General features: G+C 48.2%; 10 protein-coding genes across 10 annotated transcripts; 4 read left to right on the plus strand and 6 right to left on the minus strand.

Annotated features, from left to right (window-relative positions):
- On the minus strand, positions 1-1,011 carry FTJAE_13287 (carboxymuconolactone decarboxylase; the record flags this gene model as incomplete). Its single annotated transcript, XM_037346415.1, has 4 exons — positions 114-405; positions 462-595; positions 663-871; positions 925-1,011. Coding segments are annotated over 4 exons (722 nt in total), but the record flags the coding sequence as incomplete, so codon positions are not given.
- Positions 1,012-1,693: 682 nt separating this feature from the next.
- On the plus strand, positions 1,694-2,197 carry FTJAE_13288 (cupin domain protein; the record flags this gene model as incomplete). Its single annotated transcript, XM_037346416.1, has 1 exon — positions 1,694-2,197. One exon carries the CDS (start codon positions 1,694-1,696, stop codon positions 2,195-2,197), a length of 504 nt encoding a protein of 167 aa, XP_037199648.1.
- Positions 2,198-2,724: 527 nt separating this feature from the next.
- On the minus strand, positions 2,725-4,783 carry FTJAE_13289 (cocaine esterase; the record flags this gene model as incomplete). Its single annotated transcript, XM_037346417.1, has 5 exons — positions 2,725-3,649; positions 3,708-3,897; positions 3,953-4,212; positions 4,272-4,437; positions 4,498-4,783. The coding sequence occupies 5 exons, from the start codon at positions 4,781-4,783 to the stop codon at positions 2,725-2,727; spliced, it is 1,827 nt and encodes a 608-aa protein (XP_037199649.1).
- A 614-nt stretch (positions 4,784-5,397) lies between these two features.
- Positions 5,398-6,810, plus strand: FTJAE_13290 (cytosine deaminase; the record flags this gene model as incomplete). Its single annotated transcript, XM_037346419.1, has 1 exon — positions 5,398-6,810. One exon carries the CDS (start codon positions 5,398-5,400, stop codon positions 6,808-6,810), a length of 1,413 nt encoding a protein of 470 aa, XP_037199650.1.
- Positions 6,811-6,981: 171 nt separating this feature from the next.
- Positions 6,982-11,099, minus strand: FTJAE_13291 (uncharacterized protein; the record flags this gene model as incomplete). Its single annotated transcript, XM_037346420.1, has 13 exons — positions 6,982-7,160; positions 7,224-7,427; positions 7,478-7,950; positions 8,008-8,166; positions 8,218-8,332; positions 8,390-8,410; positions 8,490-8,984; positions 9,046-9,239; positions 9,296-9,399; positions 10,131-10,348; positions 10,422-10,716; positions 10,771-10,845; positions 10,911-11,099. 13 exons carry the CDS (start codon positions 11,097-11,099, stop codon positions 6,982-6,984), a joined length of 2,721 nt encoding a protein of 906 aa, XP_037199651.1.
- A 350-nt stretch (positions 11,100-11,449) lies between these two features.
- FTJAE_13292 (monooxygenase) lies at positions 11,450-15,332 on the plus strand (the record flags this gene model as incomplete). Its single annotated transcript, XM_037346421.1, has 6 exons — positions 11,450-11,678; positions 11,735-11,814; positions 11,881-13,363; positions 14,059-14,138; positions 14,204-14,779; positions 14,841-15,332. The coding sequence occupies 6 exons, from the start codon at positions 11,450-11,452 to the stop codon at positions 15,330-15,332; spliced, it is 2,940 nt and encodes a 979-aa protein (XP_037199652.1).
- A 151-nt stretch (positions 15,333-15,483) lies between these two features.
- On the minus strand, positions 15,484-17,240 carry FTJAE_13293 (major facilitator superfamily transporter; the record flags this gene model as incomplete). Its single annotated transcript, XM_037346422.1, has 5 exons — positions 15,484-16,034; positions 16,097-16,419; positions 16,533-16,739; positions 16,802-17,078; positions 17,132-17,240. 5 exons carry the CDS (start codon positions 17,238-17,240, stop codon positions 15,484-15,486), a joined length of 1,467 nt encoding a protein of 488 aa, XP_037199653.1.
- A 1,059-nt stretch (positions 17,241-18,299) lies between these two features.
- FTJAE_13294 (amino acid oxidase) lies at positions 18,300-19,818 on the minus strand (the record flags this gene model as incomplete). The annotated part of the gene is made up of 3 exons (XM_037346423.1): positions 18,300-18,362; positions 18,416-19,126; positions 19,186-19,818. 3 exons carry the CDS (start codon positions 19,816-19,818, stop codon positions 18,300-18,302), a joined length of 1,407 nt encoding a protein of 468 aa, XP_037199654.1.
- Positions 19,819-20,735: 917 nt separating this feature from the next.
- FTJAE_13295 (Oxoglutarate iron-dependent oxygenase) lies at positions 20,736-21,941 on the plus strand (the record flags this gene model as incomplete). The annotated part of the gene is made up of 3 exons (XM_037346424.1): positions 20,736-20,966; positions 21,053-21,416; positions 21,517-21,941. The coding sequence occupies 3 exons, from the start codon at positions 20,736-20,738 to the stop codon at positions 21,939-21,941; spliced, it is 1,020 nt and encodes a 339-aa protein (XP_037199655.1).
- Positions 21,942-22,149: 208 nt separating this feature from the next.
- FTJAE_13296 (choline transporter) lies at positions 22,150-23,996 on the minus strand (the record flags this gene model as incomplete). The annotated part of the gene is made up of 5 exons (XM_037346425.1): positions 22,150-22,230; positions 22,281-22,945; positions 23,113-23,415; positions 23,469-23,636; positions 23,708-23,996. 5 exons carry the CDS (start codon positions 23,994-23,996, stop codon positions 22,150-22,152), a joined length of 1,506 nt encoding a protein of 501 aa, XP_037199656.1.
- Positions 23,997-24,722: the final 726 nt, after the last annotated feature.

Raw genomic sequence — 24,722 nt, forward strand, 5'->3', positions numbered from 1 at the left:
AAGTTAAAAGCTAGATAGCCCTAAATAAGGCTAATATATATTAAGAAAAGAAAAAACTTAAATATAAGTAATTTATAACTATAATTCTTATTAAAACAGCCTTTTTGTCTTACTTTGCAAAGCTCGTAAGGAACCCAGGCTGCTCAAAGTCCATCTCCTGTACCAGCTGCACATCTCCAATAAGAACGTTGAACTTACGGCCTACTTCGAAGTAGAGATTCTGTGATCGTTCAGCGAGCTCCCTAGATCCGCCACAGCGAACGATGCCTCGGGTATGCCACGTCGCCTGCATAGGCGCATTGCTGAGGGTGATGCCGCCCGCGAGAGCAATTTGTGTCTCAACAAGACTCAGGATACGGTCTTCGCTGAACCACCAAGTATATGACCACTCAGCGAGAAGAAGGTCTAGAGTCTCTCAGTAAATACTCTATAGTTTTATAACGTCGAATGGAAGATCTTACGGGCATCTGTATGGTTCTTCTTCAGAATTTCGAAGTTGGATCGAGCAGCATCCGGCGACCACAGGGTTGCAAAGTGGTCCGCTGCCAGCTTCTTTCGGCGCTCGAGAGCTTCCGCATCACCCTGTTCTTCAGTTCTGTATGAATCGTTCAGCAGGATGGCTCTATCACAACATGAAGGTTTGCTTTCACCTTGGCCCATACAGATCCACAACATCTGGTTTGAAGACCCCAAACAGGGGAATAAGCGATCCCAATGACCTCGGATTCCCAATCATAAGGCTCAGCTTTAGTATAACCTCCTTTATGCGTCTCTGCACGATCAATTCCTTTTCTACAGGCAGATCCTTGGTGGCCAGGCGGTACAGATCTGGCTGGCGTGCACCGACATTTGCGCCGGCTAATGCTGCGGCCTGGGGACTAATCAGCGGGCTGCTATCGTATCCGGAGTCTTGGGCAAGCTTACTGCGGCAAGGTACCAGGTCTGCTCAGTTATGTCAAGGCCAGATTCTGCCTGACGGTACTTCTCCAAGAAATCCAGTGATGCCGCCATGTCTATTTATTGTTTTGCTCTGCTCTGTTTTCTCTTTGCCGTTTAGTGATTTTAGCAACAGATTGACATATTTCCAACAAATTACACCACCTCTTCTATCCTTATGTACCCAAACTGCTGATTGCTCTGGTGGTTTATGGTCTCGCGCCGAATCGGTCATACGGCATTAGAGCCGAGTGCACTAGCCGACTGGCTGTGTTACTGGGGTTTCAGTGTTTCTGGAGGCAGCTGATAATCAGAAGACACGAAAGGATGACCCGGGCTCTAGGAATATCCACTGTAGAGGCCGAAATAGCACGAGCCGCGAAGCCGAGCCTGATAGCCAAAGATACTAGCGGTTTTGCCTAGTTTGCTTTGACAAATCATGACGGAACAATAAGTCGGCAGCTCCGCAACATTCGTAAAGTCGCGCAAGACGCGATTCATCGGTATCTCAGTGTAATGTTGGACTCCCGCTAGGTTGAAGGAGTTCACAGGCACTGGGATCCGACCCGGTGTCTGAGCTTGGGTTTCGTCCTCGGCTTCGCGCTTCGGCATATCCGACAGTCTAAACGGGTCGTTCGTGTCAGTCATAAGGCCTAAAGGATAAAACTAGGCACAATTTAAGAGACTCCTTGCTTGAATAAACGCTTGCAAATTCTGTATTCTCCTGTACCTTCGCTCTCTTATCATCACGCCAGCTATGCCGCCATCTAAGCTTCCGCCAGTCCGGCGCATTGTCATCGGCCACGATAACAATGCGAACTCGACCATCAAGTATGATAGCCAGCTCAAGTCAGAGCATCTGACAATGGGCGTGGAAGTCAAGACTCTTTGGATCACCGACACATTTCCAGCCAACCCAAATGTTTTGGGGGACCCAACGGAATCGCACTCTGGCTTCATGGCTCCAGGTTCTCTCGTCAGAGTGGTAGACTTTCCCCCACGATCCCAAGGTGCAACACATCGAACAGTATCCTTAGACTATATAATTCTGGTCAAAGGTAGCCTTGTACATTGGACAGATGATGGCAGTACCACAACGGTCAATGAAGGAGACGTTCTGGTTCAGCAGGCATCAATGCACCGTTGGGATAATAATACGGATGAGTGGGCTCGGATTGTGTGTATCATACTTCCAGCAACTGAGCCGGTGGTTAATGGCCGCAAGCTGGATGATGACTCCCACTCAATTGGGCTTTCCTGATGAATCTTTATCCAGAGGGCCGTGGATACACGTAAACCATGACGGTTGGGCGGCGATCTCAAGAAATCAAGTAGATGGTTATGTTGGTACCCATGATTTCGATACGACAGCTATATATTAGATACCAGCTCATTCAACTCTGTCCAACTCTTGATTCTAGCTTTTAAGGCCATTTTCAGTCGCGTTCATTGAAATGTGCCAAGACGGATTTTCTTCTTGCCTCCATGATCCTTGCCAGTGGTGGAAAGCCAGCTCATTTGGGACAAAGTTGAGTGTCCTCCTGGTGTCCTGCTGGACGTATTTCCATCAATTCCCAGCCTTGTTTGTGACGTAGTCATTCACGGTGCCGAGCGACCTGAAATAGAAAAGCAGCATACTGGTATGAGAAGAGTGGCCTCATGAGCAATGACTATCCAGTTAGTTTTGGTCACTTTGCTCATTATTGAATCTACATCCATAACCTCAGAGTATACGGACATTCCGCTGAAAGATTATCCAATTCACATAAAAGTTGAGTTAGCTAATACCTAGATTGTAACAAGGGGAATGGTAAGGTAACTGGGGGTGGAACCACCAAGGTGGACGCGGTGAGTACCAACATTCTCCATGCTTTCGTTGCCACGAAGGACAGGGAACTCAGCCAGTGTCATACTATGGCCAGAAACTTTCAGCATAATCCCCTCGCCAGCTTCAAATGCCATTCCGGTCTGCCAAAGCCCAATATCCAGCCGGACGATAGTACCTGGTTTGACCTTCTGTTGCTGAGTGTAGTCATGCTCAGGAAAGTTGGGAATAGATGCTTCAGAGTCGACTGCCCTGTGGCTCGCTCTGAGGTACCCACTGGGTCCTAGGTAGACAAGAGAATTGATCCTCTCAACATCGTCGTCTTCAATCCCCGAATCCTTTGACGGGATATTGATGTTCTGGAGGACTTTTCCATTCCCATCAATCTTCCTTAGTTGTACGCAGACATCAAAATCATCGTGGTCTGGGCACGACATGTACAAGGTTGCTTGCGCATTTCCTACAAGATATACAGCATCGCTGAAAGTGTACTCAAACTTGAGTTCCTCAGAGTCACTGTCCATTTGCATGAACGGGACATCGGACTTGTAAGAGACTTGTGACTCTGATGATGGGGCAGCCTTGGAAAGCACTTGGTTCGGGCACAGGTACAGCTGCTCATTCTTGGTGGCCGGGATTGGCCATGCTGGAAAAACATGGTTTACGATTGGTTCCTTTAACGCAAAGTCAGTCAGGAGGCTCAGGAGTAAAAGCAATTGGGAGTTATGCATTACCTTGTTGTAGCGTAAGATGGAAACACGAACCCTTGGAGTCAGTTCCCAGCTGTTATCCTTGCCTTTAGTGTAGCGATCCAAGAACTGCTGGAGTTCGTCATTCGTCTCTTGTTGGTAGAGGTCATGCCATTCTTGAGTAGCATGCACACGGAGCCTAGTGGAAGACATTGGTCAGAGTGAGCGGGAATGTTGTCTTGCAAGAATACCCATACCATTTGTCCTTTACGGGCGCCTCACTGTAGCCTCTGAATGACCCAAATGTGTGTAACGCGGTCGAATAACTAGCCACTGCGTATATTGGCACATTAATGTTGCTCACATTGGCCCTTTTGTCTGCCCAGTAGTCGTTCATTAGCGAAGACTTCTCAATCATTGAGACAAGGCTCTCCTGTTTCCCTCTCCCTGAAAATTACCATGTTAGCTAATCCAGTAGCGTGAGGCGATCGGGACAACGAACCCAAGTTCTGCTGAGCTAGAAATCGGATAAACGCTTTGCATGGTACACCGCCGCGACAAATAATCTCACGATAAATGTCGCTAGCTCCCTCAAACGGCGCGATGCATTTCAGATGGGGAGGTCTTTCAGCAGCAATAAGCCACTGAGCGATGCCCAGCCACGAATTGCCGACCATTGCGACGGCCTCGTTACACCATGGAAGCCGCGCAAGTTCCTCGACAACATCGTATCCATCTTTTCCCTCGGCTCTCCCCCACCAGCTGTTCGGATATAAGTACAGTGCTAAAGGACGCAGAGAAGAGATGTAGGTCCTGCTTACACTAGGTCGCCTTCGGAGTCCCAAGAGCCTCTGACGTCCACATTGACGATTGCATAGCCACGAGCAGTCCATTCGGCAGGATCTGGGGCCTCGAACTTTTCATAGTCAGAGAGACGGCTTTTGGGCACGCCTACTCTCCCTGGCAACAAATCAAGACAGAAAAAGCCTGCAATCAGGTTAGTGCATGATTACCCATAGTGATTACTGGTGTCAAAGCCAGTGCTACCTCTTCCTGTCTTTCCATAGGGACTCCAAGCCACAAGAGCGGGGACTTTCTCAGCGTCATTGACGGGACGGAAAATATCCGCCCTGATATGCACGCCATCACGCAGAGTAAATTGAACATCTTTCTCAAATATTGTATCTGCTTGAAAAGGGGCTGATTCTTGGTTTTTTCTGTGTCCTTTTTTGAGCACAGTAATACTGTATTCTGCATTGTCGTACTTGTCATCTTGCTCGGGAGGCGGAAGAGGCGACTGTATTACAGACACAGACCCGACCTTGAACGGCATTGCGCTTACAATATTGGTTTATGAATAAAGAGAGATAAATCTGCAGGGAGCGTATGGCGATTAATGATTCTCGTTCCTTTTGGAGTTGAGTTTAGCAAGGGGAATATAATCAATGTAGCCTAGACTTATTAGCTTATGGTCGATACCTAGCTACTATGGTGATCCTCTCATGCGTAATGATTTGATTCACTTCCTCGGCGATCGGCTTGGTTCCGCTCCATTTTGCGGGGAAAATAAACTTCAGGGCGGATATCTTTAATAACCCGGCGATCCGCAAAGGCCGAAAAGTCCTTCTTACTGTAAGTCTCTCGGGCTTTGCATTCGGCTTTTCCGGACCAATTGGAAAGGAGATACTCATGCCCCACAAGATTTTCATTCTGATACCTAGTGGTCAGATGACAGTCGGAAAATGCGGGGAAACAAATCCAATACTCATGACTACCCTAGAGAACACTGTAGTACTCGTGGATCTAGCATAAATACCAAGCAAACATAGCACATCTAAGCCCAACACTGCATTGACACATTCATATATGCTCAAAAGTATTCCATCTATCTATTATTTCTGGTAAAACTTCTTCTACTAAGTTCAACAGCCAATCACGACAATCTCGATGGCTCCAAAATACATCATCAGGAATGCGGCGGTGATTTCAGTCGATGAGAGCATTGGAATTGTCGCTGACGGCGATGTTTTGATTGAGGATGGCCTTATCAAAGCAGTAGGACCAAATCTGGAGTATTCTGACCACATCGTCATTGATGGCACGGATGCTATTGTGTCTCCGGGCTTCATTGACACTCACCGTCACACGTGGCAAACCCAGCTCAGGACTATCTGCACCGACTTTGTCCTCTCTGACTATTTGCTCAACGTGCGACACATCTACGGATCCTGTTACTCAGCCGAGGACGCCTATCTGGGGAACTACTGCGGAGCTCTCGAATCTATCGATAACGGCATCACGTATCTGATCGACCACTCACATATCATGAATAGCCCTGCTCACGCGGATGCAGCTATCAGAGGCCTGCGCGACGCAAAGATCAGAGGAACCTTCTGTTATGGTTTCTACCCCAATCCGGCCTGGGCGGGTTCCAACGTAGACGCCGAGAGGGAAAAGGATGTTGAGTGGCGGTTGAAAGACGCTGCCCGGGTTCGTCAACAGCACTTTGCCTCCAATGGACCCGATGAGCTTCTACGTTTCGGAGTGGCGCCGTCTGAGGCCGAGGCAATTCCTTTCCAACAACTTCTGCACGAATTCAAGACAGCAAGAGCCATCGGTGCTGCCATAATCACAGCGCACATCGCCCTGGGCAAGTTTGACAGTGGTCACATGACGACCAAGAGGTTTGGGGAGTTGGATCTATTAGGCTCGGACATACTCTGGAGCCACGCCAATTCTCTTACCGACGAGGTATTGGAGCTTGTCAACAAGTACGATTTGGGTCTCTCTGCAACTCCAGAGATCGAGATGCAGATGGGCGTTGGCTATCCTATCGCATACAAGGCTAAAGAGCGTGGTCTCAGAGTCGGGCTCGGCGTCGATATCACCTCCAACTGCCCCGGCGACATGTTCCAACAGATGCGACTTGTTCTTCAGGCCCAACGATACGAGGAGCAAAAGAAGTCCCTTTTCCCGCTCCCTATGGCACGACCGTGTGCTGAAGTTCTTGAAATGGCGACTATTGGAGGCGCCCGGGCTGTCGGCCTAGAAAAGCTGATTGGAAGTATCACTCCAGGCAAACGGGCGGACCTCATCATGACCAAGTGTGATTCTACTAGGCTCACTCCAGTTCATGACCCTGTGGCTGCCTTGGTAAACTATGCAAATGGTTCCGATATCGATACGGTCATGGTGAATGGAGAAATCCTCAAGTCTGGTGGTAAGCTGGTGAATGTAGATTGGCCAAAGATTCGGGCACAAGTACGCAAGTCAGCGGCAGAAATCACGAAGCTGTCGAAGCTGGCCCCAGAAGACGAAGTGGAAGAAGCACGTAATGCGATGATGAGGGCAATGCAATAGGAGAAATGCGCCGACTGTAGCTATGGCAGGTATCCTGGATGCTGGAATGTCTGCTTCAGAATCTACGCTGGATGTCTGCCAAGAAAGCCGTTGTAACATAGCCCAAATCGATCATCACAGTAAAGTATATATATTTAAATGACGACTCATTTAAGCCAAGTTAATTCCGATTCAAGCATCAGCATCTTTCTCAAAATCGTTTTGACGATATGTGAACAATGGATCATTAAGGCTTTCGAATATTGAAAAGTCGAAAGGGAATGACTCTGGTCCTAGGCATTCTGTATCGGCTTGACTTGGTGAAATATTTGGGACAGAATCTACTAAGGATGCGCTGACATTCTGCTGGACTGTGTTCGCGGAGAATCCATCAATAAGTGAGAAATGATCCGAGGAGCACGGATATACCGTACCTATATGATCGCAGAGTCGAGAAATGTGTCGCAGAAAGCTTGAAGCTCTTTCTACAGCAGGATGGTCGGGTACCAACTTCCAGAATGCCTGTCTGGCGAGGTCGATACATGCCCGGGCCTTGGAGACGGCCTGAAACCCTCCAAAAGCAGCATCCTTTGTCTGCAGACATATCAAAGCAAAGCATGTCAGTGTCGCGTTGTAAACTGAATTAATGTCAGTACGATAGTTTGTTGCACAGTCATGTCACGCTCACCGATCTGGATCAATGTCCACCACATTCCTGGTCCAGGCTTTCCACCCTCAAACGCATTGATCGTGGCTACGATGGCCTCGGCCGACTCTATACTCGTGTCAAGACTAGGCCTGGAGAACAGAAGAATCCGTCGTCTAGACGTTCTGGTCATGTCGTTAGGATTGGCTGATTTTCTCACAGCCGATAGCACAAGCACAAGAGCTGGCCTATGTAGCATGAGGCGGACGTTGTGGTACCGCAAACCTAGGACCCTGTATAAATTGTGTTGCGACTCAGCTTCGTCTACCGGCGCAGCCGAGGAGTCTAAGATCGATGCTTGCCATTTCTCGGGTAATGAATCAAGCCAGTCGTCAAGCTTTTGACTCATGCAGGTTATAGAGGCTATAATGTCCATGAATTGAGACAAGTCAAGAGGTTTCGGGCTCTGAAAATATTCTGTGCTAACAATCTGTCCCAAGATTGCGTAAAGCTTGCTTTGAAAGTGATCAGTGAGCCATCAGGTTTGAGCAATGGGGCCAAGTTATGCTCACAAAGATAGATAAAAGAAGGTTGAGCTCTCTTCATCAGGCCAACGATCCGACGGTGAAGACCTTGCAGCCGGGACTGGTAATGGTTGATTTACGAAGAGACCAGCTCGCTCCTTAAAAGGCCCCAGCAAAGACGGACGCCCAAAATGCATTGAAAAGGCGCTGCACCATGTGTTAGCCTCGTGTCAAGACTAAGCTGCCACGGGGCATCACCTATCCATGAACAAACACAGTTGCCAAGTTCGCCGTTTGGCCTCTTTTTCAGGAGACAAGTCCGTGGCTAGGTAATCCTCGTTGTGAAGACCCTGGCGGAGGGCCTTTTGGACGGCTATGGAATATGTCGACCATGAATCCGAACACCGATCAGTGCATTGCAAGTACTGACTCATCAACAGGTAGGACTGAACTGTGATTACAAAGGCAAAGTAACGTCATAAGTCAGTCAATCTGACAGTCATCTTGACGGCTGTACTGCCAGGAATTACCTTGTTCAAGATTGCCACATTCAAAAGCATCCTTTGATAACAAGTTTTTCGATCTCTCAAAGAAGAGCCTCGAAATCAGGAATCTTCGTGTAGCCGGCGTGATTGAGTCAACACTCGACGCTGTAGCTATCGCTAACACCATATCGAGCAACGCCAGCTTAGATGGATCCGGGGGGATTGTTCCCTCGTAGATAGGATCAACATGAGTGTGGATGAATGTTTGCTTGTCCAAAAATGGGTTCATCGAACCATAGTCTCGGAAGAAAAGCTCGACGAGGGACCTAGTTGCATGATTTGGGGGAAGAATATAAAGATCTTCATTGTCAGCATGTCTGGCTACTGGGACTGACTCCATGTGAAACACTGCTGCTGGAGGGGAGCATTCTGGCTTGATGAAGCCTGAAATCTTGCTGTCCGTGCCACGGAAGGAAGACAAGGTTGCGGAGTCAATTTCTCCCAGGATCTGCCTAAGATAGAAAATGTTGGAAGAAGGGCCTGTGTTTGGATTAGATGATGAGACTTTGCATGAAACTATCAAGTCATGGGATAGACAGACCGTAGAACTCTTCTCCAGTACTTCCTCCGCCATCTTGATCGTTGCTCGAATATAGGAAATTCTCAGGCAGGTCCTGGATGACTAATTGTGGTGAGTCACATTCATCAGATTCTTCTGCGGTCGAAAATGATGTGTTTCGAAGTCGTTGCACAGTATCTTCTAGAAGCTTGAGCCGCTGCTCAAGTACCAGGGTGCTGCTCGTTTCGATTAGCACTTGATTCAACCATTAGTTATTTCTTTCCGCCAATACTTGTCTGAAATAGCCTCTTGTTGTTCGCGATGAGAAGATGTTCGGTATTCGCAACGCTCATCAGTATCCTGGCAATGGAAACACGAAGGATACCCTCCATCACACTGAAGGATCATTTTTAGCGATGGAATCCATGGGTAGAGTAGGGTAGGGTAGGGTTAAGTCTCGAAACCCATAGAGCACTGACTTTGACTTTCCTTGCGCGACAACGGTTGCAGGCAAGGGCTGTTCTTTGCCTTTTGGGTGGAGGCATTTCAGTACCATTGCGATCTCGTTTTTGAACAAGATTTGATCCCGAGTTATTCTGAGGGAAGGGTTGCATTTCCCTTGCATTCGGGGGTTATATTAGTGCAATGCTGCTTTTTGGAAGCCCGTGGAGTAGGCAACTTGGGAAGGGGATAACACGAACTTAAAGGAACAAAAGGGAACCCCGCATTTGCGTCAGCAGGTCTGTCTGAGCGACATCGAAACTAACAACATTGAGGTAAGTTGTTTACCCCCGGAGTACAAGCCGGTCTCTTAGTGCTCCAACCCCGCACAGGCCGGAGATTTCCAATTATCCGAACCTTACGACACAACAGTACAGTACATTCGTGCACGGATGGCGGATCAATGAGTATGAGTCGTTTGATATTTCAATTTAGAGTTTTGAAGGGTCTGCATTCAAGAAGCCTGGCTCAATTGATCATCTGTGTCAGCAAATCTAGCATAGTCCCTGTGGTGGTTCATGCTACCTATACAATAGTATCTACATGACATCAAACTTAACCATGTTTACCAATGTCCCGATTTTCTCAATGTGAATGTCAATCCTGCCTCCGTCCTCCAGGCTTACACGGGGCTTCTTAAAGTACCCGATCCCCGCGGGCGTTCCTGTAAGTATGATAGAGCCAGCTTCCAGCGTTGTTCCTCTAGAAAGACATGAAACTTGCTTCGCGACTGAAAAGATCATGTTGGTCGTGTTTCCATTTTGTACAGTTTGACCGTCATAGATAGCCTTTATGCCAAGAGACTGGGGATTAGGAATCGTCGAGGGCGAAACAAGCACAGGGCCTATTGACTCATTAATAAGACTAAACCAAGTCAAGTCGGCCAGTAGCGTCCAACAGTCCGCCCGAAAACTTACCGGTTGGGCAACTATTGTCCAGTCCTTTGGAGAAGGACCACTGTTTCACTGCCAGCTGGAGATTCCGGGCCGAAACGTCGTTGGCCGCCGTATATCCCAAGACATAGTTCAGAGCCCTATTCTCTGGGATGTCTCGACCGGCTTTTCTAATCACAACACAAAGTTCTGCTTCATAATCGCTCGATCCGTCCTGAGCACATTTTGGGATAGTAATTGCCGCCGGGAAAGGGCCGGTGAGCGCAGTGCGGGGTTTGGTAAAAACCTCGAGGTCGCTGGGAATTGGGAAATTGCCTTCCTACGTATATATCAGAAATGGTAGTTACAAACTTGGAGGAGCCAGCTCACTCACCTCTGCGTGGTCCCTATAGTTTAGCCCAAGACACCTGATAAAGTTACACTGTCCTTGGTCGACCGGCGCGAGTAACTTGGCCATTTTTTGTCAGTATTGATAAGTTCTTTCTCGTGGTTCGTTTTGTTTTTCTCACTTACGTAGTCTACTGTGAGTACTTGCTCTGTAACGGTGCCGTTGTATATGTCTCCGTTGAGTAAGAAAGCTTTAATCTCCACACCGTCCATATAGTCGAGCCCAATGTCCCGAGTGCTATCGACCAACTGACCCAGGTGAACCTGACCATCCTCTTTGGCTTTAAAACGAATCAAATGAGTCCAAGATGACATCTTGACGTCGTTTATAGCTGATGAAAAATGCTTAGAATGGTTGGTTCATGTCCTTGCCGATTATATAACAAGGAGCTTGAAAATCTTTGTAATTGCCAACATTGATCTAACCCGTTGTATTTACATGTTGTTGGAATTAGTTAGAAGCCCCCTCCCTCTACTAAGTATGCCCCGCGGAGTTCCCCGCAAAGTTCTCCGCAAAGTTGGGCATGTCCCGCAATAACGAATGCCTAGCGGGGATCCTTGGTGAGACTAATATGCGAGTTACAGAGCAAAGTGAATATATTAGGGAGGTTCTGATAGTTTTAGCAGGACAGGGACAAACACCAATAACTGAGCCAGAAATTGAAATGGCGGAAAACGACTTTCAAGACACAACTGACATTATTATATGCGGCTGTGGACCAACCGGTGCTATGCTGTCGGTGCTATTGAGTCAATACTGCATCCCTCATGTCATCCTCGAAAAAGACCTCGAGGTCAATGCTGATCCGCGGGGAATCGCACTTGACGAAGACGGTATACGCTGCCTTCAAGCATGCGGTATTTACGACAAGATATTTACAGAAATTGGGCAATGTAAGTTTATGTATTGGATTTTCTGGGTCTTGCATTTTGACACCAAACGACCTCAGGTATGGAGAACTTTAAATTTATCGGAAAGAACCACACAGACCTCAGTAGGGAACCGTTCCTAATGATGAACTATGGCACAGTAAGTGGGAAGATCCTTCCAGGGTGTTGCGTTGCGTTGCGTGGCTGACCTGGCATTGAACTGCAGACCGAGGGAGGCACCGGACATCCGGGCTTCATGTGCCACAAACAGCCTTGTATTGAAAAGAACCTGAGGTCTCAGATCTGTGCCCTCGGTGCAGCCAAGCTACTCTTAGGTGCAACAGTCAACTCAATAACTGAGGACCAGGACTGGGTCTATGCACGTTATACCAACAAATCGAACCAAACTCGTGTCGTTCGGGCCAGGTTTCTTGTCGGCGCGGATGGCAAGACGGGATTTACACGCAAGCAATACCTTGAGCCTAAAGGCGTTACCATGGACCAAGCTTTAGACGTGCCATATGAGCAGGACTGGGTAGCCCTCAACTGGGAAATCACTCTTCCAACGCCGTCAACACACCCTGATTTTCCGCTCTGGGAAAAGGGTTATAGCCCGCAGCAAGTCTATGATGAATTCTTTCCTCGGGACTTTCGGTTCTTGTGTAATCCTGTCCGTGCTGCAGTCTGCGGCCGCTTTGGGCTCAATAGTGATAGATTGTGGCGTTTCGAGTTTGTCGTCCTCGATAGGGAGAACCCAACTGAGATGGCTAAGGAAGAGCAGGTCGCCACAATCGTCCACCCATATATTACTCATCCAGGCAGCCGATATGGTATCAATGACAAGACGATCACCTACCCGTTAGACTGCATCAAAGTTCTTCGATGTCGGCCATTTCGGTTCTCAGCAAGAAGCTGCAACAAATGGTCTCTTGGTCGGGTTATGCTTTGTGGGGACGCTGCCCACGTGTTTCCGCCCTTCGGTGGACAGGGAATTGCTTCAGGCTTCCGTGATGCTATATCACTAGCTTGGCGGTTGCGTATAGCCGTTAATGGATCTTCTAGGGCCGAGTTGGCCTTTCAGAAGCTACTACAAGGATGGTATTCGGAACGAAAACAGCAACTCGACAAGTCACTCCGGTCAACTGTCGAAAATGGAGAATATGTGACCCAGTCCAACGCCATCAAAGCTTTCCTACGCGATTTTTACTACTATCTGACACAACTAGTCCCCAGCTGGAAACACCGGTTAGAGCTAGGAAATCGGAGAGACGGCATGGTCAAGTACCAGTGGCATGAGGGGACTGGGATGGCGTTTTTGCCTAGCCTTGGCGGAGGCGTCATGTTCCCTCAGGTTTACGCAACCTCTACCACCGATACCTCCACAAGCAAATCTGTCTTCTTTACCGACGACATTATTTTCAGTCGGCAGAAAAAGGGGATTTTCCAAGTCGTCGTACTATTGCAGCCAGGCCAAAGTTTGGGAGACATCAAGAATGCCTTGGATGGTCTCCAAGAAGTTTCGGCGGGGGCTTTGCAAGATGGAGAAGCAACCTTGTTCCTAGGCAGCATTAGCGCATCGACTTCCCATTTGAAGGGCCCGTCTATTTATCGAGTTGCTAGTGCCGAGGAGTTTGCTCGGGACGCAAGACTATGTGTAGGGCGACCCGAGCCTGTAGGATATGATGCACGCAGAATGTCAAGGGAAGTAGGTAACAAGACATTTGTAATTTTACGGCCTGATCGGTTTGTTTTCGCGGCTTGCGATACCAGATCAGAATTATTATATGCAGCAGAAATGCTTCGGAACCTTGTTGCAACTGGCTGGCTGGCTAATTTAATTGTTTGATATTGTTATGGCACTCATGGCGGTTTTAAATTTAGGATTGCTTTGCTCTAGATGCAGGATATAATCATAGTAGGCGACTTGAGGATCCTATCAAACTTTTCGTTAACTGAGTCAAAGTCAATACTTCAGTCCTTTTCCCTCCATGGGTCAAGCACATGGCGGAGGCTTTTGCATTGAAATAACCATTGTCACTTAAAGTCCAATACCTCATCTGTAGAGACAGACTCCTGAACATTTTACGCGCTGCTGTGTCATTGATTGAAGTCATGTACTGATTCTGTCGTGAGACCATTGCCGATGTGCCTGTCGGGAAGGTACACGAGGTGACGGCTGAAAAATGATAAAGCAACGCGATGCTCAAAGGAGACATCCCCACAAGCGTTGGAAAAGTGCCCCGCAAGCTGTGGGAGACGGAGGATGAGAGGCGGTTGGTTGCCCCGCATAACTTATAGCTCACGGTGTCTTCCCCACGGACAGCATCCACATCGGCATCCGGGTACAGAAGATAGTGTAGGATAAAATACATGTGGTTAGCCATCAAACACACTGCCTCGCAAGGCTCATCACAAGACGTTGACCAATACATCATATCTTCAAATCATAGCAGCGACCTTCCCTACGAGATCACAATGACCAGCGTACGTATTATCTGCCTGCTGGGCTTTTGAAACGCAACTGTTGCTAACAACTAGCTACCTGACAGGCTCCAACTGCCCCAAGATTCAATGCTGGCGCCTCAGTGCTGGACAGCGAGGCCAACGAGCCCAGTGGACAGATTACGACCGCCGAGTGGCAGCAGAAACGCGGTATCAGTCCATCGGAACAGATCCGCACAACTCGGCTGGTGCATATGCGTTACCAGCACCCTGACTTTGAAAGTATTCGAACCTTTCTCTATGACTTTGGCATGGTTCCCGCCAAGGAGACTGAGAACGCGATTTGGTTCCGAGGTTATGGGGTTGACCAGTATGTCTACTATGCGCAGAAGGGGCCCAAACAGTTCCTGGGTGGAACATTCGAGGTTGAGACTTATGGTGATCTCGTCAAAGCCTCCAAACTCGAGACAGCTAGCCCAATTCAGGAGTTAGTTGACGCGCCAGGTGGCGGCTCGTTGGTGACTGTCTATGACCCCGAGGGCCTGCCAATAAATTTCATCTACGGACAGGAACCTGCTGAAGTGGGAAAGATGCCCGAAAGGCTTATAGTCAACTTCGAAGATGACAAGCCACGTAAACGAAGATTCCAGCGGTTTAGCGAGGGACCAGCCGCGGTGCATAAGGTCAGAGGACATAATTGTTCACTCACTTCTAGCTGTGAACCAGTACTAATATGGCAAACAGCTTGGTCACTACGGACTCTGCGTCCAAGATTTCAACAAGGAGCTTGACTGGTACACTCGAAACTTCAACTTTGTACCCACCGATTTGCTTTACGTCCAAGACAGCAGCAAGAACAGGCGTGAAGTAGCACTCTTTGCTCACATAGACAGAGGGAACGACTGCGTTGACCATCACACCATTTTCCTAAGTACTATTGAAGCAGGTCGGGAACCCCATGTGCACCACTGCTCCTTCGAAGTTCATGACTTCGATACCCAGAAGCTGGGCCATCAGTGGCTAGCAAAAAAGGGGTATAGAAGCGTTTGGGGCGTTGGACGTCATATCTTGGGAAGCCAGATTTTTGACTATTGGTGGGATACTACAGGGAACATGATTGAGCACTATGCGGATGGCGACTTGGTCAATAAGGATACGCCAATTTCTTATTTACTAGCAGGAAATGAAAGCCTGGCGGTCTGGGGCCCGGAAGTGCCAGATGGCTTCCTTGATTAGTAATAGATAGAATAATTCTTTTATTTTATGTAGCTAGGCTTATATCTTTAAGTTTAATAACTATTCTAGATTCTTAAATACTGTTAAATAATCTGACTTTATAAAGTTATAGTAATATTATAGTTCTCCCTAGCTGATATACTACTATCTTCTACTCTTTCTTACTAGATTGGTCTAAAGGAGCCACTACCTCAGACTCTTCCTCTATAGCTCTTTGGTGAAACGTGGAGTGCGCGCGGATGCGTGGGCCAAAGCGGTAAAAGACAAAAGGCAAAGGTGCCAGAGCCACTGAAATGAAGCCCAAGATAGAGGTCGCCCAGGCAGCACCCAGTTTGTTAAACATTTGATGAGAAAAGAGGGGAAACCCTGCTCCGAACAGAGACCTGAGAATCGCATTGGCGGCGAGTGCGCTGGCAGCATACTTTCCGTAGCAGTCAATGAGGTATGATGTTATACCCAATGACAGAACCACAAAGCCTATACCGAAAGGAATACCTGAAATGATACAGCTCGCCCAGTGGATGGACGGGTCGGCCGTCCACGCAAACCAGAATAGTCCTAGCGGGACCAACCATGACAGTAAGATCAAATGCGGCAGCCGAGCTTCGGGTCTAGGCCCGCCTAGCTTTTTGACATAAATCCCATAAACGCGGTTGATGTATGGTGAAGCTGCTGTGGCAATAGCCATTCCAGCTCCGATACCTAAAGTCAAATTCTTAGAAAGGCTCCGTTACGCAGATAAACTAAACAAATTGTATCTTTACCTAGAAAGCTGAGACCGGATATACCAGTGTCCCAATGCCTAGTTTGCTGAAAGACAAATGGGTACGCGGTGAAGTCAAGGTACAATATGCCGTAAATAAAAGCCATGTAGAGAGATAACAGGAACAGAATTGGTTCGGTTAGAAACATGACGGTTGGTCTAGTGATGTTAGTCCAGAGCATGACGGTTAATGCCTGGTGTGGCTCCTGAGTGCTATGTTTTCGTGCTTTTGTTTGCAGCAGCCTTGGCGCATAAGTTTCAGGGAGAAATACAACCATGGTGATATACACGAGGCCGCTCAGAATGGACACTAGCCAGAAGTTCCTAGAGAGCTTGTCAGTATAAATGAATATATATAGGCAGCAAAGGCCTGTAGCCCAGTGCAGGCCTACCATCTCCACTTGCCAAGGTCGCATTAGTCACATTTGGCCACGCACAGAGTGTCGCACTCAGGGTCACTCACAGATGCGTATTCAGTCAAGAATCCACCAACAATAGGCGCAACGACTGGGCCTAGGAAACTCGCTGCAGTAAACAGGGCGAGAGGAACAGACCGATGACTTGGCGGCCACAAGTCGGTCAAAGAGCCACCCGAGTTAGTTACTGTTGGTCCATATCTCCCATTAGCAAGCGACATCCATGGACTGTCAACAAAATTAGCAGCAGCAGTGGTAGCTTACCAGTAGGTGAACCGAAGAAGCCACACAAGAGGCGAAAGACTAGGAGGGCGGCGACATTGGGAGACAGGGCACAGCCAATATTGAACAACACAAAGAGTAATAATGTGCTTCGATACACGGGGTTCCGACCGTAAGTTTCCGACAACGGTGCGAAGATAAGGGGACCTGTGCCGAAGCCAAGCAGGAATGTGGTGACACCCAGGGTTGTGACAATGTCAGAGCAGTTCAAGTCCTGCGATATGGCGGGGATGGCGGCCGTGTAGATGGATGAACAAAAGGCAATGGTAGCAGTCATGAATACCACTATAAGAAATCATCAACTCGATTGACTGCTATGGCTGTCTTGTTGTACTGACCAACGATGGTGCAGGTCCACCTGCGTGCGGGAGAGAAGTTCAAGGGATTCTCATCGTGGTCTAAAGCGATGGTCTCTGCTGTTGTTTGCCCATGGCTCTGGTCCGACATAATGCTCTTCAGCGCTAGGGATCAATTTCCAAAAGGAAGTGAGTGGCGACGAGGCCGTCATAAGATACAAAGTAGTGGAAATGCTACAAAACGGCCGATGGCATACCTGATGGGAAGGGTTTTCCGGTGATATGCTATGCTGTACTTGTATAGCGGCTGTTCTGCGATGAAATCAGTTCAAAGTGTTGGGGAGGACACTGAGATTCTGTCTGGCGCGCCCTTACCCCTAAGACTTATGGGTCCCGGTGACGTGACGGCCAACCAGTACATCTGCCTGGATTAGCAAAGCGATTGGATTTTGTTATTCGTTTAGCGCCGGACCCACAAGCCTGTCAGGCTCCTAGAAGGGTAGCAGACCAACTCCGGGAAATGACAAGGTGTCATTCCGTGCCGTCTCGGCCCGAAGTTAGGTCTGCGCTTAGAAATCCTACTCAAGAGCTAGCAGCCGCTGAAAGCCAGGGGATCCAGTCCTCGAAGTATGGAAACGCGTGGCCTACTAGCCAACTAGGGCGCATAATTTCCTCCGGGAAGGGTTATAGGCAGGGCTCACCTACTGCTCTCGAGTCGAGGCCTAGTGACTGACTGTTGCGTGACTGACCCCTGGTATTACCCTTAGGTATGTGGAGTTTGTGTATGCGGGGTTTGCATGCTCGTTCCCTGTCTGGCGTACAACTTCCTAATAACTCGAGTCAGGTTGTTCAGTTCAAAACTTCAAGCCTGACCCTCCACAAGTCAAACCCCTGAATAAGCCGGCTAGGCCGGCTTGAGTTGAGTCACTGGGAACGTTGCATGTTACTTCAAAGTGTCTATTGCGAATCCCTGCTTGCTCTGCTACTAAAGCTTTGACTCCCGCCCCGCTACAATATTGTGTGATATCACCACCCAAGCTTAAAAGATGTCGACATACTGCACGTTCAAATGCTTGGGAATGACACAAGCCTTGAACCGTCGGGAGCTAATGTCAGTTCTTTTCCCGATACGATTCTGATCTGCACTAAAGTATTCGCGGCCGAGGGCAACTAATCCCGATTGGCCAATTGCCATATCCGCTGTCTCTTCCTAGACTAGATACCCTAGCAACTCGGCCGTCGTTCGCCATGCCGACTCAACGGCCCCGGCAATCTGCGAAAGGAAGGTCAATTGGATGGGCTTAGGCTCGGCAGTTTAGCACTTACCCAAGTGTGATGTCTGGACAAGTGCTCCCCTACGAAGAAAACATGTCCCTCGCGTGCTTTGGCAACATCGTGGAAACGAGAGAACTGACCAGGAAGAAACATGGCGTCCCCTCCGCTCCATTCCTCCGCCCACATGATATCAAAGGCTTCAATGTACTGCTCGTATACATCAATGTCGGGGTCATCCGCGTAGTAAAGGCTCAGATCATGCAGGCAAATCTTGATGCGCTCAGCCTGCGAAAGTCCGCTCCACTTGGCAGCATCTGACATCCAGCTGTACAGCAGCAACACACCGCTCCCATTGCTGCCCAGGTCATTCGATGGAAACACGATCCACCGGAAACGCAGGTCTGTCGTGCTTTGACCCCCAAAGCACGGGTTTCTGTCAGTTCTCTCCCAGAAACGGCTGCGAAAATGCATTCCCATCTTGTAGAGCGGCTCGTAGTGCGCACCCCGGATCGCCTGCTCCTTCATGAAGGACCACCTAGGTCGGTCCACTATACTGTGGACTGCCAGAGGGGGTATAGCAAGGACCACGGCGTCAAATGCTCTGGTAGTCGTTTGATGCAGGCCCTTGGCTGACAACTCGACGCGCCCATCGTCCAAATTGGTGATCCGATCTACTCGCGTGTTGAGGCGGATGTTCTCAAAGCCAACAAGGCAAGCTGCACACTGGGTCATGCGTGACATGCCATCGCGAATTGTCACCCACTGGTGGTCTCGTTAGTTGTCTTGCCGCTGATGACAGCTCCATGGTGGCCGAGACTTACATCCTTAGTGTCAAAGTCGAGGTTCTGCATGATGATTTCGGTAAAGCTAAGTTCATACTGGTTCGTCTGCGAACAGAAAAGCTCGACGAATTCAATTACTTCATGAGGCCATCCAGCAGCAGAGCGTAGATAGGCACGAAAAGAGTACTCATCGTATTGCAGCAATTTTGTAAACCCATCGTCGAAGTTCTGACGGAGTAACGTCAGCCATGGGATGACCACGCGACCAAGAAGTTGCTGTGGAGTCTTGTTACGGAAGCCTGCGGGGAGATCCGCGTCTGCAGACCAGCGAGGATCTTGCAGTAGTCCCTTTTGACCCCTGAAAAACGATTTGTTATTTTCGTGTTCAAGGATATAGGGAATCAACTCAATCCAGTTCTCGGCGGGACCGTGCGTGTTCAAATAGCGTGTCAGGTCAAAGACCATGGAATGAAGCGACGAGCGGGGGATTCTCATCGCTCCAGCCTCGAAGTATACATCTTGTGATTTAACTTGGGGAGTGAAGCGATGAGTGTAGATACGTCCCCCTACACGGTCTGCTGCCTCGAATATGGTCACTCTGTGACCTTCTCGACGTAGCAAGAGCCCGGTATAAAGGCCGGATATACCTGCACCGACAATACCGACGTGCATGATTGATGGATAGATCTTTGTCAAAATGGGGTAACAGAAGGAAGGGGATGACGTTTCGAAGTTGTCTCTTTGCTGTTCTGCAGAAAGACGCAGTACACGCCGCTCATCGAAAAGCCGAGGACTTGGAGCCTGATATACCTAAACAAGTTGCCGCTAAGCACGGAGGTAGTTGTCTGTCTTCAGCAACAATCCTGTTAGCCATATCGAACGGCCCGCATCGTCTCATATCAACTATAGCCGAATTAAACTTTGAGAAGGCAATCACTCAATGATGCACGCATCTTGCAAATAGGCGCATCCTTGTCACAACCCCCCTCCCTGATTCATGTAGGTGCAGTAAGCACTACGCTTCGTGGTCAGCAAGCACGAAAATAACTACATTTTTGAGGCACTGCATCTACAGACAAGGCAAAAACGGGTCACTTACTTGTAGCGAAACCCTTGTTACCGGGCCGGAGAAGTTGGTATCCGGTATATCACAGCCGGCTAGATGCGTTCTATGTGCTGTCTGACTCAGTTCAGCAAGTTCTATTCGGACCGTCAAGGCATCAAAGTTCCATTGCTCAACTGCCGACATTGTAGAAACAAATAAGAGAAGTTGGCTGACTGCAGCTTACATTTCGTAAGGGTTACATGTCAAAAGGTTACGAAGAGCTCGGTCAGCAGCATCATACCACCTCAACGATCGAGGGCAAGGACGCGTCATCAGTTTCCATTCAAGACAAATCCTCATGAAGAATCCCTTGGCAGGGTCTCTGCTGAGTGTGACTGCTGAAAACTATAAATATAAAGACTGATCTCTATAGCTACAAGATCTGGGACAAGAAGCAAAACGAAACATCAATCTCAACAACTCATCTACACAGCCTCTTACTATTCACAATACTCATCTTCCCAGTCTCTTAAAATAAGCCAAAATGCCTTCCACTAAGACTCCTCCCGTCATTGACTTCTCCGACTACCTGTCTGGAGACCAGAAGCGGATGGAGCACTGTGCGGCCCAGATCAGAGAGGCATGCCTTACCCAGGGCTTCTTTCAGATCGTCAACCACGGTATCCCTCTTAGTTTGCAGAAAGAGATGTTCAAAGTCTCCAAGGAATTCTTTGACCTCCCTTTGGAGGAGAAGATGAAACTGGATAAGTCCCTCGTAAGTAGCTATTTCACCTAGCAGCCGTGACTTTCCACTACACAAGCATGCGCAATACAACGGATTTGGTCTAAAATCAAAACTAGAACTCGTACAACCGTGGTTATGAGGTTATGCACGGGCAGATGATCGAAGCCAACACTAAGCCGGACCTGAAAGAAGGCTACTACGTCTCGCGCGACCTGCCTCTTGACCACCCTCAAGTTAAGGCGGAGAAGTTCGCTCATGGGCCCAATGTATGGCCAGAGGCCCTTGGCGAGCCCTTCCGCCGTACCTGCATGGACTACCTCCACCGCATCGTTCAGCTCACAGAGGAGGTTATGGGCGCCATGGCCATGAGTCTCGGCTATGACAAGAATTACTTTGACGAGTTCTGTACCGACCCTATGTGCTTCTACAAGCTGCTGCACTACCCTCCCCAGCCTGATGACGCACATGCTCTCCAGCGCGGTATGTTCTATCACCATTTTCCACCTCTCTGTACACTTATGACTATCCCTTTCTCAATCCCACGTTCATATAAAGCGCTGGCATATCTAATACACTGCAGGTATTGGAGCCCACCGTGACTTTGGTGTTATCACGCTCCTCCTACAGGGTGATGTACCGGGGCTGGAGGTGTGGGATGACGAAGCCAAGGACTGGTACCCAGCACCTCCGGTAGAGGGCGCGTATGTGGTCAACATGGGGAACTTGTTCGAGCAGTGGACAAACGATACTTACGTGTCCAATGTGCATCGTGTCATCAACCGCTCGGGCGAGGAGCGCTTTTCCATCCCCTTCAACTATAATGGTAACCCGGACTTTGTCATCCGTTGCATCGAGAGTTGCCGCAAGAATAGCGAAGAGGAGAAGTATGCCCCTATCAGTGTCGAGGACTATGTTGTCCAGAAGTACAAAGATGTCTATGCCCGCGCTGGCGTTTATAAGAAGGAGACTTTTGCGCCCTCAACTAAGCATGTCATAGCTGCTTAGAAGTCTTCCCGGCAACCCAGGAGCTTGATTTATATTTTGTATTTCTCTTATATATATAAGATAACCACTCATTTAAAGAATAAAACCTACACTCATTAAAAAAATACAACCTATACTTATTTAAAGAGTACAACTTACTGTTATATTACAAGCTCTACTTAACAGTGCGCCTCTAGAACCTCAAGTCTATTATCCTTTCTGATACAGATTATACACGCTCCTTGCCAGATATTTGTTGCAACTGATTAATCTGTTCTTGAATAGTTTCAACACCCTCAACAGTAATATCCTAAGATGAGTTAGCTAATAGTTATTAATGCAACATAAGTGAGGACTAACCGGGCCAGTAAACGACTTTCTTTTCGAAATGAGCCAAAACAGGAGTATGAAAAGCACAATTCCAGCGAGGACTACGCTGACATAATTCATGCTTGCTACCTCAGCAGGTAGGGTCACAGGAAAGCAGAAAATAACAGCATAGAATGCACACCATATACAGGAGAACGCATTGACAAAGGGTCCAAATCTACCCAGCCTAAAACTGCGCGGAGGTAGAACCTTGTCACGACCACGGAAAAGGAGGATTGCCTGGGGTGTAGCATAGCTTATATTGAGCGCCAAGATCGCCATGGATATAATGCTGTTGAAGGCCGCAGTCGATCCAATATAAATCAACCCGTAGAGGCTGCAAAAGAGGCCGCAGATGGCCGTGGCGTTGATTGGAGTCAAATACTTGGAGTTGACGCTTGCGAAGATCTTGGAGTAGGGAAGACCATTATCCCGAGCGAATGCCCAGGTAAGACGTCCTGCAGTTGCGAGGCAGGATACAGTAACTCCGAAGAAGTTGAACAACACCCAAACTGTAAGAACAGTACAAGCATCCCGACGATTGCCTGTAGCTTGGTAGAAAACTTCCATGATAGGGAGCCCAGAGCTTGCGACTGCGTTGAGATCGTGGACTGAAAATAGCAGCGCGAGGAAAAAGGGGATTGTAGTGCCCAGGCCTATGAGGACAGTCCAACACATAACTCGAGGGACGTGATAACCTGGACGGGGTACCTCCTATCGACTTGGAGTCAGTGATTTGCCTTTCAACAAGAAGGAGACGGTCTTGGCTATCTTACCTCTGAAATATGCGAAACTGAATCAGTACCCAAGAAAGCGTACATACATGATCCGACAGCGATAATGAAAGACATCCCGTCACTCCAGCCAGTCTCGTTGCTATATCTGGCAAATACAACTTCTGCTGATTGTTTCTTTCCGCTTGCAACCAGCATGGTAACAAACATGACAACAAAAGCTAGTAAACTGCACCAAAAGAAGAACTTCTCTAGACTTGGCAGCAAACGAGAGGCGAAGCATACAAGCAGGCCTGCAAGTATAAGAAGCAGCAGATAGATCAAGTACGTTTGCCATTGCGTTGGTACGTAGCTAGGATGGAACAGCGATGCCAGAGCCAGGGCAATCTCAGCTGTTTATGTAATTAGAATCCCGTGCAGCCAAGAGATAGAGAAGGAGTCATACCACAGTATATAGCCGCAGATGTTGTAGTAAGGCACCATGCCAACGTACTGAGCCAGCCAGTGATAAATGCAGCAATTGCTCGGCTCTTAGCAGATGATACCATGAATGCGAAATGGTACTGTCCACCACTAGAAGGATATGCCGAGGCCAATTCGGCGAGACCAGCGGCTGAAACAAGAATGATTAGCTCCACCCCTCTTCATAAAAAAGAAAGGGAAAAATTGGCTGGTCTAACTCACTGATTATCAGGCAAGCTACTGCAGCGACTATGACTCCCCAAAAGACTCCCGGCCCTCCGCCTGCTAGAAGAGGGACAGCAAAACTAGCACAATACCCAAGCCAGGAATTAGTAATGACAAAGGCTAGTGACAAGGCCGCAAAGCTGGAGAATTGGCGTGGTAGTTCGCCATGATGTCCCTGCGCACGGAGCAAGAGCTCATCAGGAGACAGGTCTTGCGTGACTCGATCGACCAGCTTTTGGGGGTGTGGCGACATGTTGGATACAGATGCGGTCTCAGTATCCTCCATTGTGAGTTCTTGGTTGCTTGGAGAGATCTAAATGATAATAATATTGATGATTGATAAGTCTAAAACGCTAGAATTAGCCAACAAAGTGCCAAGGAAGTGCCAAGACCTTATATGTTTCATCCCCAGGTCCATTTTTGCATCTCCTATACGCTCGTTGTAGTCCAATAGCAGGCAACATCGCTCTTATCATGATCGACCTCACATCTTCACTGGGGAAGAGATTATGATATTAGAGCCAGTGTATTGGAAATTGTTAGTGCTTAACTGATAAGCGCGTATCAAAGCTAATATAACTAGGCAGATAACGAGGAATGCTTGCCGATGTATTTAATTATTAGCTCCAACTCTCACGCTAGTTCCGAGACCTGAAGCTCTTGTGTCCAGTTGCCATCAGTCAAACTATGTAACATCAGAGCCAGCGTATCGGGATTTGCTAGTGCTGAACTGATAAACGCGCACGAACGATAACATCACTACAGATAAGCGCGCATGCTAGTAAAGATCAGTCTCTCCATCAACTGCCAATTGGATCATGGCTATTACACTATTGCCTATTCGTTATCTCGATACCTTACGATAGTAAGTATTGGCAAGTAGCCATCATGACTTCATTCGTAATTCGAGGTGGGATATATATCTCTCCACTACCTCTTATTAAGTACAACACTGTGCCGAATATTATACCTTGAAGTTTATACTTGATCCTACCGAACATTATACACTCAA

Source organism: Fusarium tjaetaba, assembly GCF_013396195.1.
Source record: "Fusarium tjaetaba strain NRRL 66243 chromosome Unknown NRRL66243_c0000401, whole genome shotgun sequence".
NCBI classification, from domain to species: Eukaryota; Fungi; Ascomycota; class Sordariomycetes; order Hypocreales; family Nectriaceae; genus Fusarium; species Fusarium tjaetaba.